Here is an 18,770-nt window from a genome sequence, read left to right as displayed (position 1 = left end):
GTCAAAGACTAAAAGTTCGTGATGTCTCGTGGCTGAGATGACCCTTCAATGCTTTCCCGATCTAAAGTAAGTTTAGGAGACCAGCCGTCACTTTTGACATCTGTAATTATTACTTTTAATCGCCATTTTTCGTTTATGTCAATTAATCTGAGTCGAGCCCTTAAGGCGAGCATAGTAGAACACTGAAATAATGTTAACACTTATTCCTGAGCTGATCCCTTAAGGCGAGCATAATGAAAAACTGAAATAATGTTAACACTTAGAGCTGAGCCAAGCCCTTGAGGCGATCATAATTGAATCTGAGCCGAGCCCTTAAGGCAAGCATAATAGAAAACTGAAATAATGTTAACACTTGGAGCTGAGCCGAGCCCTTGAGGCGAGCATAGTAGAACACTGAAATAATGTTAACACTTGAAGCTGAGCCAAGCCCTTATGGCGAGCATAATTGAATTTGAGCCGAGCCCCTGAGGCGAGCATAATAGAAAACTGAAATAATGTTAACACTTGGAGCTGAGCCAAGCCCTTGAGGCAAGCATAATCTAATATGAGCCGAGCCCTTGAGGCAAGCATAATAGAACGCTGAAATAATGTTAACACTTGAAGCTGAACCAAGCCCTTAAGGCGAGCATAATTAATTTGAGCCGAGCCCTTGAGGCAAGCATAATAGAACACTGAAATAATGTTAACACTTGAAGCTGAGCCGAGCCCTTGAGGCGAGCATAGTAACACTGAAATAATGTTAACACTTATGAAATCGCCGAGTTGAGGGGCCCAGCTCGGCGTGACTAAGGGAGTGCTTGACGTGATCAAGACTTCTGAAATCGACGAGGTATGTGGGCCAGCTCGGCGTGAACAAGGGAGTGCTTGACGTGATCAAGACTTTTGAAATCGACGAGGTTAGGGGCCCAGCTCGGTGTGACCAAGGGAGTGCTTGACGTGATCAAAACTTCTGAAATCGCCGATGTCAGGGGCCCAACTCGCCGTGACCAAGGGAGTGCTTGACATGATCAAGACTTCTGAAATCGTCGAGGTCAGGGGCCCAGCTCGGCGTGACCAAGGGAGTGCTTGATCTGAAATCGCCGAGGTCAAGGACCCAGCTCGATGTGACCAAGGGAGTGCTCAAACCTGGTATTTATAGGTCAGGTCTCCGGATTGGGTGCCGTCTTCCCATAAATAAATCCCGAGAATATTGGGATTATAATCCCGTCAATCTCGACTGCAATCTCGGTCGAATCTCCGTAAAGATAGCGTACAACTGATCTGGTTGATCCTAACATCTTAGCTGACGTGCCGAACCGAGCTGGGCTTAGGGGCAAAGAAGCTCTGCCGACCCGAGCTAACATGGTGCCGAGCCGGGGTTTGGGGCGAGGGAGTTCTGCCGATCGCCTAGCTAACTTCATGACCGACCTGACATCCATGGCAAGGGAGCTATGCCGACCTGCCGAGCTAACTTCATGGCCGACCTGACATCGATGGCGAGGGAGCTATATCGTGTGTGTGGAAAGTCGATACATGAATTCACCTACTCAGAGACATATACGAGCAGTATACCACATTTTGAGATATCTAAAAGGAACTCCCGGCAGAGGACTAATGCTCTCAAAAAGCAGTGACAAAAGTATTGAAGGATATGTCGATGCAGATTGGGCTGGGAGCGACGATTGTAACTCAACTTCTGGTTTTTGCTCCAAATTGTGCAAAATTTTGGTTACATGGAGAAGCAAGAAACAAACTGTTGAGCCAGAAGTAGTGCAGAAGCTGAATGTAGAGCTATTACACAGGGTATGTGTGAAGTTATTTGGCTGGAAAGATTGATGCAAGATTTGAAGATTATTGTTGACACACCTATCAAATTTGTAGATTAGAGAGAAGAATAATTCTTATTTCCACCAAATACAATATTTATACAAGTAAACGATACAAATCAATCACCACATAATTAGTACTAAATCTTAGCTAAATTCCATAATTAATATAATCTAATCTATTCTATATTTACAGGAGTATCAATTCCTAACTTTGTTCCATTATTCTACACTCCCCCTCAAGCTGGGCATAGATATTGAACATGCACAGCTTGTGACTAAGTTCTTCAAAGTTAGTTCTTGGAAGAGCTTTAGTGAGTATGTCCGCTATTTGAGATTTTGTAGAAGTATGGATCAATTGTATAATTGCCTTCTCAACTTTTTCTGAAATGAAATGTCGATCTATCTCGATGTGTTTTGTTCTATCATGATGCATAGGGTTCTTTGCAATGCTAATGGCAGCTTGATTATCACAGAACATCTTGATAGGTTTTCCTGTAGATATTCCCAATTCTTTCAGCAATCGATGTATCCATATTCCTTCACAAACACCCAGAGTTAGAGATCTAAGCTCAGCCTCTGCGCTACTTCTTGAAACTACAGATTGTTTCTTACTTTTCCAAGTCACAAGGTTTCCCCATACATAGGAACAATATCCAGATGTTGACCGCCTATCTGATATGTCTCCTGCCCAATCTGCATCTGAGAAAACTTCAATATTTCTGTCATTATTCTTTTTGTACAGCAGTCCTTTCCCTGGTGTCATTTTCAAATATCTCAAAATCCTTTTCAAAGCTTCCATATGTTCTTCTCTTGGATTGTTCATAAATCGACTTACAACACTAACCGCAAATCCGATATCAGGTCGAGAATGTGAGAGGTAGATAAGGCGTCCTACAAGTCTCTGATAGCTTCCTTTATCAACAGGTGCACTTTCCCCTTCGGTTCCCAACTTCTTAGTACAGTCCATTGGAGTGTCTGCTGGTTTACATCCAAGCATGCCTGTATCTTTGAGTAGATCTAGAACATATTTACGTTGGGAGATAAATATGCCTTTCTTCGATCTAGCCACCTCCATGCCAAGAAAGTATTTGAGATATCCAAGATCCTTTATTTCAAATTCCTCGGCTAAATGTTTCTTCATTTTTGAAAGTTCCTCATCATAATCACCTGTTAAGATAATGTCATCTACATACACTATCAAGACTGCAATTTTCTTGTTTGATGAGAACTTAACAAATAGAGTATGATCAGCTTGACATTGAAGGTATCCTTGTTTTATTACTGAACTTGCAAACCTGCCAAACCATGCTCGAGGTGACTGTTTAAGCCTATACAGGGACTTGTTGAGTTTGCATACCTTGTTATCCTTGAAAGATGTTTCAAACCCTGGGGGTACCTCCATATAAACTTCTTCCTCCAAATTTCCATTAAGAAATGCATTTTTGACATCAAGTTGATGTAAAGGCCAATCCAAGTTAGCTGCAAGAGAAAAAAGAACTCGAATAGTGTTGAGTTTGGCCACTGGGGCAAAAGTTTCTTGGTAATCTACTCCATAAGATTGAGTGAAGCCTTTGGCTACAAGTCGAGCTTTCAATATCTCAATACTTCCATCAGCCTTGTGTTTAATGGTGAAAATCCACTTACATCCAACCGGTTTCTTTCCATGAGGGAGATCAGAGATAACCCATGTGCCATTCTTTTCCAAAGCTTTTATTTCTTCATTAACTGCCTTTCTCCATTCTGAATTCTCCAGGGCCTCCTGGATGGAATTGGGAATCTGAACACTATCAAGTGTAGTGACAAAAGCTTGATAGGAAGAAGATATCATAAGAAACAAATCTGCATATAGGATGATTAGTGCACACTCTAACACCTTTCCTCAAAGCAATTGGAATGTTCAAATCATCAGTATAAGGTGCTGGATTTTCAAGACCAAACTGACCAGTAGCTTCTTTACCTGAATGACTTTGAGGACTTGAACTCGGCTGAGATTCCTGGTCAAATGTGGGAAGAGCTGGCTGCTCTATTATCCTCTCGGGTCTTCTTCTCCTCGTGTAAACATGAAGCTCATTATTGGCAGTTTGCGTTGTTTGAGAATGGCTAGGAATCTGATTTTTAGATGGGGTTGTAATAGGATGACTTTCAGGTAAAATAGTTGCTGGAACGTCTGAGATTTGATCAATGACTTCAGGTTGACCACTGATAAGGGGCAGAAAACTAAAAGGTGAAGGAGTGGAAGATAGTGGTGAGTGATCCTCAAGTTGTTCCAGAAGTTAGATTACTTGACTGAGGCGCAGGATTTTGATGTAGGAGTTTCTGGAGCATATCAAGTTGTTCTTTAGTGAAGGGGCAGCTTACAATTTGGGCTGGTGTCTCTTCTGCAGCAGTGGTATAATGGGCACGGCTTTCCTTTTCCTTGAATGTTTTACGTGGCTTCCAATCAGCTGGTTTTCCATGAAGTTTCCAGCATGTTTCTCTAGTGTGTCCAGGTCTTTGGCAGTAGTCACACCATGGTCTCCCCTTTTGCTGGCGATTTTCACTATAGCTATTTGGTGAAGGCCCTCTTGCTGCAAGGGCAGATCCTTCAAGTAATGGGGCAGGGCTTTGAGTTCCCATCATAACCTTCTTCCTACTTTCTTCACGACGAACCTCTGAGAAAGCCTCCCTGATCTTTAGAAGAGGTTTGGTCCCCATTATTCTCCCTCTGACTTCATCCAGATTTTTGTTCAGTCCAAGAAGGAATTTGAAAGTGCGTTTCTGCTCCACAATTTTCCGATACAACTCTGTATCATCAGGACATGCCCAGGAGTGAACTTCAAGCAAGTCAAGTTGCTGCCAATGTCGAGAAAGAGTGTTGAAATATTGGGTAACAGAGAGATCTTCTTGTCGAAAGTCATGGAGTGCAGCTTCAATTTCAAATATTTCTGAGGTGTTTTCAGAATCCGAGTATGTTTCCTTCACGGCATCCCATATTTCTTTTGCTGTTGCATAGAGCAGGAAGTTCTCTCCTATATCATTATTCATTGAATTGATTAGCCAAGACATTACCATGTGGTTTTCAATCTTCCACACTTTGAATTTTGGGTCTGTCTTCTCAGGTGCAGTGACTTCCCCCGTAAGATATTCGTCCTTGCCTTTCCCACAAATATACATCCATACTGACTGCGACCACTGGAGAAAATTTTGCCCGTTGAGTTTGTGACATGTGATAAACAGAGAAGAGTTGTCGACTCCTGCGTGGTTCATCGTTGAAGTCGTTTCTGTTTTGGAGGCCATCTCACGAGTTGGGCTTTTTGTTTCAGCGGCCATGTATGAAGAGGGCTAGGGTTTTGAGGGTAGGTTTTGTCTGATTTTTTTTTACGATGAAGAAGGCTACGGTTTTGAGGTAGGCTTTGATACCATGTAGATTAGAGAGAAGAATAATTCTTATTTCCACCGAATACAATATTTATACAAGTAAACGATACAAATCAATCACCACATAATTAGTACTAAATCTTAGCTAAATTCCATAATTAATATAATCTAATCTATTCTATATTTACAGGAGTATCAATTCCTAACTTTGTTCCATTATTCTACAAAATTGTATAGTGATAGTAAATCTGCTATTAGCATTAAGAGAAATCCAATCCAACATGATCGAATGAAACATTTGAGGATAGACCAAAGTTTTATCAAGAAAGAATTAGAAGGGCGAATCAAGTTGTGTTATATCTCCACTCATGCACAGGAAGCTGACATCTTAACCAAGATTCTAGCCAAGCCAACCCACGCCACGAAAATCTTCTTAGCAAGCTTGGAATGCGAAGCATATATTCCTAAGCTTGAGGGGGAATGTTGAAGATCTTATTAATAATATAGGAGATATTCTGTATGTTTCATTTGTACAATTTTCCTTTATAAAGTAATTAGAATAGGAAATAATTACTAGACCAATCAATTAGTGATTTATTTACCCTTGTTATTAACTTTGTATCGTGTACACAGGCTGTCTCAATTTCAGAAGTAATGCAAGCAAGATATTTCTTTTCTCCAATTATTCTTGTTTCAGATGATAATACGACTCTTTGTTTTATTAGTAGTTTAGATAGGAGCTTATCTTCCATGTTTTAAATTCAAATTAGACTAGATTAGACAGTATTTTATATATTCTTGTTTACTCTTCATTTTAATTCATTCAATAAAATAGATCATTCCCCTCATGTCTCTTTTCCATTAAACGACAGCAACATACATTTTTTAGTCTCTCCATCACCCGTTTTCCTATTTATCATTTTGACACAAGTAAACTTTTGCTTCTAATATCTGCTTCTGTAGAAATACCTTTTAGAACAGCGAGCAGTTCTTGATGTTGATGGAAGCAAGTTGCTAAATGAGGATAATGATATTCGATCTGTAAGCATGGACTTCATTCTTCTGTGTCGTCTTAAATATTCAATGGTGCAGATGGCAGAAACATAACATCTTCCTTCTCAAGTGTGGCAAGTACTGTTTCATCGATGCATAGACTAATTGTGTTACCCACTGTGCAGGTGTTGCAGTATCTGTTAGATGACGTGTCTGTGTTTTTGACAACAATATATAGTGTTGCAGAAGGTGGAAATGATGGTATGGGAGAGGGGAAAGGTTGTATGACAACTCTAAAAGCTTTTATTGATCACATTTCAGTACGCGAAAGAGAAAATTTTCGATCAAGAAAGTATGACAATAAAGACTCTGTCACCCTTACTACTATCCATCAGGTCCTGCCAGTCTCCTGTCATAGACATTTAGTCTTCATTCTTGGTATGCGACACTTTTGCAAGTGTATACATCTTGACTTTTTTGTTTCTTTCTTTTCATCTGGCAGTCAAAAGGTTTAGAATGGGACACAGTTTTCATTGTAAAGGTAGCAGCTCCAATCTTAGCTTTACTGATGTATTGACGTATCTTCTTGGCTTCTATCATCATAGTATTTGTCATGAGTATATGTTGCTCGATGCAATTGATGCTTTTATCTTCAAGAGTGTTGTTTATAGTTATCAACCATGGATGACGCTTTGTTTGGATAAAATATTCAGGCAAATGAAACAGAGGTTCCCTTATTGCATGAATACAATGGTATTCTAAATGAAAATGGTGCCTCTGTTGAGGTAACCTCATATTTAGATGTAAAACGTCTATGTGAACTTATCCTCAGAAGTCATTTAGATATCTGACTTGTTTTGCCACTTGTAGGAGGAGAGACGCCTGTTCTATGTTGCAATGACTCGTGCACGTCTAAAACTTTTTATTCTCTATGTAATTATGGATTCTAATTGGCAGGTAAATCTACAAACAGCTTTTGATTTGTCATTTTCAGTTCCTTCACAGCTTCGGCACACTTCTTTTTTAGGTTCTGCAACCGTCTCGTTTTCTTAGAGAAATACCACATCATCTACTGGAGACCAAGGTGAACTTTTCTTTTCATTATCGCATGATTCTGTTTTGAAGAATTTGCTTGAAAATTCTTGAAGAGTGCATTTCTATTTTGATGCAACTCTGAGCTCATTAAATTTTTATCAAAACCTACTGCAAATTGTTCAGATAATTCTGGGAAAAACAAAGAAAAGAAAATTCAGTTACATCCACTATACCATCTATCAGTTGCATAAATTTCAGTCTCGAGAGCCTCTATAGATACATAGAAGCATTTACAAGCTGCCTCGTTTTGCATACTTCAAAAAGTGAATATGCCTTGTGATTGAGGGTTTATGTTCTCAAAGTGGTCATATAACGGTGTGAGTGATAAGGGCATGGAATGACCTATTTATAGGCGAAGGTTGGGCTTGAACTACTTAGAATTTCCGACGTGGGAGAACAATCAAGCTGCTGCACAGCTGGTCAAGTCGAGCTGCTGCACAGCAGGTTAAATGAAGGCTGACTTATGCTGATGTGGCCGCCACATAGGTGTTTGGCGAGCTGCTCACTCGTGCTAATGTGGCAGCGGCAGGCTGCTGACTTTTACTGATTGGGCATTTTGCATAGGTGCTTGAGCATTCTGCTGACTCGTGTTCGAGTGGGTGTGAAATCTACTGACTCCCACTGATTTGGCGACTGCGTAGGAGCTTTATTAAGCTGTTTCTCATGCTAGGTGTTTGGCGAGCTGCTCACTCGTGCTAATGTGGCAGCGGCAGGCTGCTGACTTTTACTGATTGGGCATTTGCATAGGTGCTTAAGCATTCTGCTGACTCGTGTTCGAGTGGGTGTGAAATCTACTGACTCCCACTGATTTGGCGACTGCGTAGGAGCTTTATTAAGCTGTTGCTCATGCTGATGTGGCGAGTTGCTTAAGCTAGCTATTACGCTAGGCTGAGTATTATAGTTACATATTTTGATTAATGGGGTATTACACAACATTTCATCGAAAAGGTCCTTTTGTTTACATACATAGCCCATAATATATTGACATCCTCTTGGATTATTGCCGACTAGAATTATGCCCAAATATACTTTGGTAGAAAGGTGTTGTGCTAGTTAATTCATTGCTGAATTTTAACTTATATTCATGAGATTTAGTCTGTTGTTTTTGTTTTGTGTAGGAAGATCTGAATTCAGTGAGTTCAAACGCAAGTTGCAAGAAAATTGAGCAAACAGAAGAGATCCAGATTCATGTTGGTCTGAAAACGGAATCTACTGAAAGCAATACACTGCAGCATGTTTCTTTTGATAATCCACTCCAAGAGGCAGCAAATGATCATAGTGAAGCAACTGAAAGCTTCTCCTATACCAGCAACTTCTTGAAAAGGTTTTCTTTCAACGCTTACCAGTGGTGGAATGCCATATATTAACAGAGCGATTTATAAGGCATTTTTATTTTAATTCTTCATTACATATAGGTTCAATACAGAGAAACGAGCTGTTGTTTCACATTTGTTCCATCAGTGGGCCAAGAAACCTGCATTTCGTGAGCCCAAGAGATTACTCAACAAGGTGAGCCAGAACTCTAGTCCTTCCAACTCTTGCATCCAATTTCCATGTTTGTCTTAGAAAGTTTTCTTGCATCCTTTAGTTTGAAATTCTATTTTATTTTGGGAACCAAGTTTACCCTTTCTATGAGGTTGATATATTTCTCAATTGTTTTACATTCTGCATGAGGTATATCTGGCACTATGATGCAGACATAGGATGGATATTGTGTTTTTCTTTATTATTGAGAAACTAAGCTGCAATTCTCTTTCAAAGGAAAAGGCTGACCTGACTCCTTGATGAAACATATAAATTTTGGCCATCATGCTCAAACTGGAGCATGTGTTCAAATCACTTCCTTTCAGTTGTTCCATTGACTAGTTTTATGAAACCTGGAATAATTATTTAATGTTTTTATGTGTCTTACTCAAGGTTTATTTTCTCTCTCATTTCTTCAGGTTGCTTTTGTGATTGATGAGCGTCTGCAGGGCAAAAAAACGACACACAAGGTTGTAGTAAACCATCTGAATGACTACAATCCAATATTATTTTCTTCAATTTACATTTTCTTTTTTTTTTTAACTACAGCTTTACTTCTTGTACCAACTCGCCTTGGTTTTACCTTGTCCCGTCTCATTATCTTTCAATTAAGAACTCATTTACGTGGATATATCATGATATTTTAAACAAGCGACGCCTAGTTGCTACTGCCATGGAGAATCAAAATGTTTTTAGATCCTAATAATAACAGATAGTTCTGAGTAGCTATCACACAAAGGCAACTGTGATACAGTATAGCCTGCCATACATTTGACCATAATCTAGTTTAAAAAAATCAGTTTGAAAGAAGTATGGTGCTAGTAGCCTCAAAAAGTTTATGAAACCTTAAGATGAGTTTGCTATCTTGCTTTAGAGGATTCAGACAGTCTTATGTTGGTTTAAAGCTGCATAGTCTTTCCTATATTTGCAAATTTTCTGTTCGTGTTGTCTGTAGTCTAAGAAATCCCTTCCTCATTGATCAGGATGTTTTGCGTGAACTGAAGTCGTGTTTAACATCTGATGAAGCCTTTCACTTTGCAGTTTCAGTAAGTATCATTTCTATTGACAGTGGAAAAATTTAATGCTTCAATTCAAGACAGCACTCCTCAAAGTAGTATGGGGATGCTTGCAAATTTACACTCATGTACATACTTGAGTAGTTTATTGTCTTCTCATAAAGGTACTGAAGTGGGAGCAAGTTCCTGCTGAAAAGCGTGCTCATTTAATGAGAGAAAAACAGGTAATTCTTACTGGTTTGTGGTATATTTACAATAGTTAAAAACTGGAGCCAGCTATGTTGACTCTCATACCATATAGATTGGGTAAAAAAGAATATGGCTTGACTGATTTGGAAAGTAAAGGTACTCTCCCTTTTATGGATGATAATTTTAAGGCACTTGGATCAATCCGGTGATTATAGATTTTAATTGAAAAATATTTCTTTTCCTTTTCTTTTAAATTTTTTCAATCCAATATATATATATTTTTTGTATAGCTCTGTAACAAGACATAAACAATTGGTCGGTTATACTAAAAATCTAATTTGAACCAAGTGGGTTTTTTCTACTCTAATCAGGCTAGGCTAAAAACTCTTTTCTCGCAGGCCAATTTAAAAAATGAAAAATTGCATACACCACCCTTTGATGACCTGAGTTTGCTCAAATCCCCCCACGAAAAAAGTATTAGCTAGAAACTGTGTTATAAATTTCGTGCTCACACAATATCGCTAGTATGTTTTGTTCACCACGTGCTGAATATAGTGAATTTTGTCATGTTTTTTTACGAGAGTTGTCTAAAATGTCTTCGAATTCAGCATACAAATATAGAAGATTTCTTCTGCAATTGGCACCTTCCCCATTTTTATTGTTAGAGGACCTAGATTGAATGCAAAAATTATGAATCCAAACTCTGCCTTGATTGAAGATATCCCTAAAGTCCACCTTCTAAAATGACAATGCGACATGGAATGCACTTTACCAGCTTCCGATGCTATATAGGATGTGAGGTTCGAGAAGTTTAGGACAAAAGGTTGCTGAGATTCTTAAATCTGAGAAATGAAGATGCAAGACATAAGTGTTAATTTAAGGGGGGCAATTTCGACAAAACAAAATTTTGTACAGCTAAAAGAGGAGTTATAGTGTGTGAGCTCAAAATTTAAAAACACGGGGAGTTTCTAGCTAATATTCTTTCACGAAGGGATTTGAGCGAATTCGAGATATCACAGGGGTACCGTATGCTGTTTCCCCCTTGAACCATTACCTTCCCTCCTATACTTCTTTGAAAAATGACCTCCATTACACTAAAGACACATGGTAACACGTGTTTTATTGAAATTGAGGTCATTTTTCAAAACACTTGTGAAGGAGAGTTCATTTTTGTATACAACACAACACAACACAACCCACCTCCACCTCCCACCCCACCCCCACCTGTTAGACAATTTGTTGAAGTATCATTTGTTATGTTTTGTACACATGTTCTTATGTTTCTAATTTTGGTTACGGTAGCATCACCATCTTATGCGTTTCAATTTTCATTCAGGAACATTTTCAGAAGCTTAGAATTGAGAGCGCAATGGGTTCATCTGAAGCAACTTCCAAACAAGTATTTTGCCAATGCTATCCTTTGTAGTTTATGTATTAAGATTGCCAGCTGTAGGCATAAAAGCCTGATCTCAAGCTTTCATTATCTCATGACCAATTGGATCAGTTCTCCACATTTTTAGATTATATAGTTTGTTAGAGTACAAGTACATCCTCAAATCTGTTAGTTGGATTATGAAAATTTGTTTGCAGCAACTAGCTATGAGCAATGAAAAATTTCTTGGTTTCGAACATAATTTGGCAAGATTCCAAGGTGGCCTTTGTCAAAATATTTCATAAACTATACATGTGGATCTGAGTTATGAAATATTTCACTTTTGTCAGAATATTTCACATTCTAAAAGATTTAGATTGGTCCAAGTTAACTTTTGTATCAGCTGATAAACAAAGAAAAATAAATTTAGCTGAGTCTCCATATATATGTGGCTGTAACCTAGACATGATTCAGTAACTTGGTTTTCTTGTTGTCAACTCTTACAATGTTTGCCTTTTCTTGTCAAATTACAGATTGCTTACTTACAAAGCCTTGGATGCACAACAATGCCAGCATCCCGCCTCCATGCTTCTCGTTTGATTGAGGAATATAAATACTTATGATCACACTGTAATAGATGAAAACTGATGCTATAGCGAAATTTCTTTTAATATATGTTGAATATTGTTCTTGCATGTGCGTCTATTTCGCACGGGAATTTAGATGTAGTTGGCCGCTCCTATGCTTTACGGGGTGAGGGTCCAACTTTGTCTGTACAACGTAACGAGTATTTTTTTGGCATAGCATAGACAAAAACAATATGATTTTTGTGAGAATTATGCAGTGTTTTAAAAGGCGGCGTCTAGGCGCGGTAGGCGGTTTCCCACCATCTCGCTTTTTCTTGCTAGGTTATTTCTCTAAGCGTTGTCCGCCTCAAAAACTAAAAGAGAGATACGCGACGCGAGAAACAAACACATAAGGAAAAAATGTAATATAAAACATTCTACAGAACTAGAACAACAGATTCATGAAATTAATACATTGAAATTATCATTAAATATGTTGTCCAATGCATTCTATAAGCCTGAAATATTATACGGATTCATTAATTTAGTACATTGAAATTAGCCCTGAAGCGCAGAAAAAAAAGTCAAGTAAAAAATCAAATCTCATATCTCTTCTATATTATTAAGTTTGATGCATAGATAATAACTATTTTTGGTAGGTTATGTCATAACATTTTTTGTATCCATAACTACCATAATTATTTTTAAATAAAATAAATAATCAAAAAATAATAACAAAAAAACATAACATTAAATATAAATTACTCAATTATTATTATATTTCATATAAAAGTTTGTTATACAAGACAAAAATTTAATTTATATGCACGCATCGTGTGCATATATTTACTAGTTACATATGAAGACTGAATATCTATTAATATCTATGTTATTATTATTATTATTATAAAATTTTATAAGAGTTTCGTACAAAAACTGAAAAACATAAAGACACAAAAATTGGGATAATTCCAAATTTAATCCCTCAATTTAGGTCTCTTTCCTGATTTGGTCCCTCATTGTTTCATTGACCCAATTTGGTCCTCCGATTTTTACCGTCTTTCCACAATAGGTCCTTCCATCCAAATTAAGTGCCAAAACTAACGACATTTACCGAATTAACCCATTGAAAGTTTCCATTTCACCTCCTTCAACCGGTCAACCCATATTTCCATTGAAAGTTTACTTGTTTCCTCCTTCACCGGTCAACCCATATTTTTCCAAATTTCCACCAACACTCTAAACCTAATCTACTCCCCGTTTATGTATTCTTGGTGCGCCCATCAGCTGCGACGGTGTTTCTCCACTGGCGGCCAACTGCAACGGCTACCCTTTTCCAGCAGCTTAGGGTTTGAGATTCAATTCTTTGAATCTCTCGATGGGCGCCGTAGATTGATTTGGAGCTGTTCTTGGATCGAAGCTATGTGTTTGCTTGAATCTACACTTGTTTCCTCTTAGTTCGGGCTCTTCATTTTTGCTGCTCGGTGGGTTATAATTTCATATTTTTTTATTTTTATTTTTTGCTTTTACAACTTGTTTGTCCAAAATTTTGATTTAAACTTATCTTAGTTTCACCTTATTTAGGTTATATATGAATCCCAAAGTTACTTTTGTGTTTATACTATTACAAATCGTGTGAATTCAATTCTTGTTAAAGCAATATAGTATGTTGTATTATTTATTGTCAGCTTTGGGGGTTTTAATTGGATGATGTAGTATTTATTGTCAGCTTTGGGGGCTTTCATTGGACCGCTTCGCACCGATCTGCCTCATATGAACATATGTTACCTTATGCTTCCACACCAATTTTACCCTTTGTACTAAGTCGGACATCAAGCTTACTGCATACCTAATATGTGGCTTCCCAGTTGATATAACAAGGGAAAATGACCATTAGTCCCTGAAATAGAACTATTGCTGCCTTTTGATGTAGGACCAAGATAAAAAGTTTTTACAGCTTGTTTGTCCAAAATTTGATTTTATCTTAGTTTCAACTTATTTAGGTTATATATGAATCTTCATGTAACACCCGAAAATTTTAATACGTAAATTTGCATGCATAATTAAGAAAAATAATTATTTAAAATTTATATTTGGGATAAATGACATTTATGTGTTATTATGTGGATTATATGCATGATTTAAATTTATGAGATCATTTAACCCGCAGTTATTGTATTTTTTTAGATTTTTGAGAATATTTTTGAGTCGATCGCGTAGACGGGACCGTGGACGGACGAGATGCCAAAATATTTAGCCAAAAATATTTTATGAGTTTTATGAGCCTTAAAATAATATTTTAAGGTATTTTGTCAAGAAAATTTTAGTATTTAGTTATATATTTAATTAAGGGTTGATTTTTAGCCGAAATAAGTCATTTTAATGATTTTTATTAATATTTAAAAATCTCTTAAGTCTTAATTTCGGGATCTTAGTTTTAGTATCAGATTATTATTATTATTAGGAGTTTTAAATACAGTTTTGTTGGTATATTATCTTTATGTTGATTATTATTATTTATTTAAACCATTATCTATTCTAATTAAACCAAAAACAAATCAATTCCTACCCTACACAAATCTTCATCAGCCGAAAACTCCCTTAGCCGCCTCCACCCATCTCCTTCAACCTTTTCACGCCATTTTCCAAAAATATCAAAGCCTCCATAGCCGATTTCTTCAAGGAAAATTTGAGTTCTTCGTAGGTCCGTCGTCTCGGAGTCGTTCACGCGGTCTAGCTTCGTATTAAATCCAAGGCATGTTTAATTCCTTTCTTTAACACCATATAAGCTATCTATTTTGTTCTTTTCAGATTTTTCATCAAGATGTTAGTGTTATGTTCGAAAATGGTTGAGGTTTCATAGTTAGAACATTATTGACTCATGGTTTTGCTTTGGGTGCATGAACATACTCACGTTTTTCTTGATGGTGTGTGCATGGCTGCTAGTCGAGGGTCTAAGGGGGTGCCTTAGGGTCCCTAGGTTCATGTGTGGTGGCTGCGTTAAGGGGCTGGAAGGGCTGCACGTGGGCTGGAACCAGAATGGTGCAAGGGGCCGCAGGGTTAGAGTTTTTGGGAAGAGGGGTTCGACCCTGGGCTATGGAGCATGGCTGGGGCTGAGCCATGGCAGGTTAGGACCGCCCAGACGTGGGTTACGTCTGGGCGGTGGTGCTCCGGCCAGGGGCGGCCGGAGCCGGGCGGCAGCAGGCCATGAAGGCCTGCTACTCGCGCAGCCGAGAGGGTAAGGGAGAGGGGATCGGGTTTTGGGCTGGGGCTGGGTTTGGGCCGGGTCCTGGGGGTCTGGGTCGGGTCTAGGTCATAGTGGGTTGGGTCAGTAGGGTTCGGGTCCGGGTTAGGTGGACCGGGCTCGGGTATTTTAATTTTTAATTAATTAAGAGTTTAATTGGTTTTTGGGCTTTAAAAATTAGTTAGAAAATTATTTGGGCCTCCAAATAATTTTCTTTGGGCCTTAAATAATTTATGTAAGTTAGCCCAATGAGTTTTATGGGCTTGGGAGCCCATGAATATTTTTGGGTCAGTCAGTGGATTTTTGGGCCAGTCTAGAATTTAATTGGGTTTAATTAAGTTAATGGGCTTAAATACTAAGTTAATCAAGTTATTTGGGCTAAGATATGATTATTGGGCTTTAATTTAAGTATAATGGGCTTAGAGCGAGTGACCAGCAGTCTGGACCAACCCATGAAAAATTAACTAAGTCCGGAATATATATTTAATTATTTTTTTTATGCATAAAGTCTATTTTAAGTATAAGTATATTATATTATGAAAAATTAATTAAATATATATTACGGACATATTTTCAGTGCACGCATTCATGAAATTTCTTATGTATATAATTATGTAAATGATGAGCAATAAAATATTTTGGTGGAAATTGAAGTATGTGTGACATAGAGGTGGTTTTCCACCATATGATTCGGTAGTTTTACTACCATAGGGGTGGTTATCCACCATATGATTCGGTAGTTTACTACCATAGGAGGTGATTTATCACCGCCATCGTACGTTGGTTCAGGAGACTGATCAGTCGACACATGAGCGTCACACTTATGGATAGGACCATCTTCAGGTTTCAAAAGCATTGCTCAATTATGTTATATATGATGAAGAAATAATATGTTTATGATTATGATTATGATTCAGTTTATGATTCAGCAGTTTTATTATGTGATGAAAATATTTCCATGCATGCTCATGTACATGTATATGTATTAGTAATTATGTGATGCATTATTTTTAACCTTGTTATAAAGGATTAGACATGTTGAGCTCCTAGGCTCACTACGCTTATATGGTGCAGGTGAGCATGATGGCGTTTATGTAGCTCCTACCGGTGGTGAGGACTTATGAGCTCACGGAGCAGTGGACCCCGTGATCGTCGCAGCTATTTAGTTTATTATGTTGAATTTTGAAACATGTTTTATTTTATTATTGTTTCCGCATATGAGATTTTTCAGCAGCATTGTTTATTATTTTAAATTGATGCATGAAATATTTTTTAAGGATTTATTTATTTAATATTTTTCAGGTTATTTAAGAAAAAGTATGTTATTTTTATATACATATATGTATGGGCATGTATTTATAGTAGTATTATTTTTTTAAAAAAAAAAATTTCCGCATTTATTAGTAGTAGGCGTTTCACTTCAACTCTACCTAAGCAGATTTTTTTAAAAAAGCTATTTGCAGGACTGAAAATTCTAAGGGAAGTTTATTTGCTGATTACACTCGATTTCATCTTGATGAAATTTAATGGCTCAACGTAGTAAATCTCGCTTGTATCAGACTCCAAATTATGGTGATACACACATATATGTATACGATTTTCATACTATCACTATGTTACTATTTCATTATTTATTGAGTTATAATTTTTGCATTTTTTTAGGAATTTGCGGACGACCAGATTGTCTTACGATTAAACTACATTATAACGGGGATATGATGTAACGTCCCGTATTTTAAAATATTTAATAAAAGAGTTGCGGAAAAAAGAGTGGAAAAGTTTTTTCAAAACTTTAAACGATGCAGAGAGTGCATCACGCTAACTCAAAATGAATTTCAAAGTGTAACTAATAACAATATAATTTCGTGACTCCACCACGCACACAATATTTGAAACACAGATGAAACCCTATAGACAAGACCATCTAAAATACGGCACGTCAAAATCTATTACTAATATTTAAATAGGATAAGGGAACGTGAGTTCAATTAATTATTATATACATAAAATATATTTGAAAGCAATTGTGGAACTAACTTAACAACTATAAAACTGAAATGAACATTTAAAAGACTAAACAATTGAAATCCTCAAAACTCATATTTGAAAGGTTAATAATGAAAATAATTAAATCATTACTTTTAAATATCGTACATAAAATATTGTAACAACATGATATAAATAAAAATATGTAAATATTTTTATTTTTAAAGAAACATCATAGATTCTGAACTGTCGTGTCATGCAATGTCTCCGCCTCTTGGACTCTTCAGCTGTGCTACCAAAGCTTTTAATTCAAATTTGCTAATCCAAATGCATCATTCAAGTATAGTAAGTCTAAAGACTCAGTAAGATTAAAATATTCATATCGATATCATTATAGCTTCAAAATACTTTAAACTTAAAATGACTTGAACATACATAACATGATACCTTAAACTTGAAGAATTTTAACGTAAACATCATGTAACTTTAAACTTAAAATCTTGAACATAAACTTCAAAACACTTAAAAGATGCAAGGAACTTAAACATTGACATCAACTTACTTAACTTTAAATCATGAAAGTAGAATTCATGCATTTCCTCAAAACTTTACCATTTCATTCTTAAATAAATATTTGCACTTAACATATAATGAAAATCATGCAACTTGGACATACATTAATCCATGAACATAAACCATGAACATAACATAAAAACTTATCATTTTGGGGTGATGAATTATGTGAAATTTTTGCAACCATCATAATGGGCACATTCGTAGTCCCTGTTGATCAACAAGAATTTTATTTCTTTTCGGAGGCCCCTACGGAGCTTATCCCGGAGTACCTAACCTGTACATTGAGCCATATGGCATTACGCCTCATACCATTCGTTCATTCATTTTTGGAGGCCCCTCTGAAGCTCATCCCGGAGTACCTAACCCGTACATTGAACCGTATTTGGAAAGGTCCATCCGGAGCCCAAACCAGAGTACCAGTCCCGTATTGCCACCACAAAGACACATAAGACATCAAAATATTTTTGTGCATCAACATATCATATCAAGCTTCATCTTAACATCATTCATTTATGCCTCATCATCTTATCATTTCATCATAACTTTCATCATAACATTCATTTCATTATGAAGCATCATCATATCATCGTAATTTCCTTCATAAACTTTCATTCATGAACATAAAACTTTACTCGATAACTTTATGCATGTCTTAGATGAGAAAATCATACTGTTATATTGAACATAGGTTTCATGAATGAAACTTAGACATGTACATGCATCACGTAACGTAATCGGTTCATGTAGGCCGTTATTTTTGTTCTTGTCGTAAACTTGAAAATTTTTGCATAGGAACTCTTAAACATTCTTAAAACACCTTAATACATCATAAAAATGCATTTATAACTTAAAAACATGCATGAAAATTTTTTTGGACTGAGCACAACTCGCTCGAGCGGTAAAATATTCCCGCTCGAGCGAGACCTGTTTTGGTCTAACATATTGCAGGCGATGAAACACTATTATTAAATCGGAATTTAGAAAAGTGGTAAACATGAAAGTTGTATCTCTTGATCCTGGATTTCCAATGCCAAAAATCTCATC

The 18,770-nt window shown here is 37.0% G+C and overlaps 1 protein-coding gene across 1 annotated transcript in view; it reads left to right on the top strand.

Moving 5' to 3' along the window:
• The window catches only part of LOC140867825 (ATP-dependent DNA helicase SRS2-like protein At4g25120), a 50,111-nt gene extending 37,986 nt beyond the window's left edge, over nt 1-12,125 (top strand). Inside the window, exons 17-29 of the mRNA XM_073272881.1 lie at nt 6,129-6,206; nt 6,344-6,553; nt 6,661-6,699; nt 6,872-6,943; nt 7,029-7,115; nt 7,186-7,242; nt 8,372-8,577; nt 8,669-8,762; nt 9,197-9,247; nt 9,761-9,823; nt 9,958-10,017; nt 11,319-11,381; nt 11,888-12,125. Of these exons, the coding sequence (XP_073128982.1) occupies nt 6,129-6,206; nt 6,344-6,553; nt 6,661-6,699; nt 6,872-6,943; nt 7,029-7,115; nt 7,186-7,242; nt 8,372-8,577; nt 8,669-8,762; nt 9,197-9,247; nt 9,761-9,823; nt 9,958-10,017; nt 11,319-11,381; nt 11,888-11,977 (1,170 nt within the window). The 3' untranslated portion in view covers nt 11,978-12,125. The remainder of the gene's footprint in view (nt 1-6,128; nt 6,207-6,343; nt 6,554-6,660; nt 6,700-6,871; nt 6,944-7,028; nt 7,116-7,185; nt 7,243-8,371; nt 8,578-8,668; nt 8,763-9,196; nt 9,248-9,760; nt 9,824-9,957; nt 10,018-11,318; nt 11,382-11,887) is intronic.
• Nucleotides 12,126-18,770: the final 6,645 nt, after the last annotated feature.

This window comes from Henckelia pumila, chromosome 4 (assembly GCF_033568475.1).
Source record: "Henckelia pumila isolate YLH828 chromosome 4, ASM3356847v2, whole genome shotgun sequence".
In the NCBI taxonomy this organism is placed as follows: Eukaryota; Viridiplantae; Streptophyta; class Magnoliopsida; order Lamiales; family Gesneriaceae; genus Henckelia; species Henckelia pumila.
This window is presented reverse-complemented; position numbering and strand designations above follow the sequence as displayed.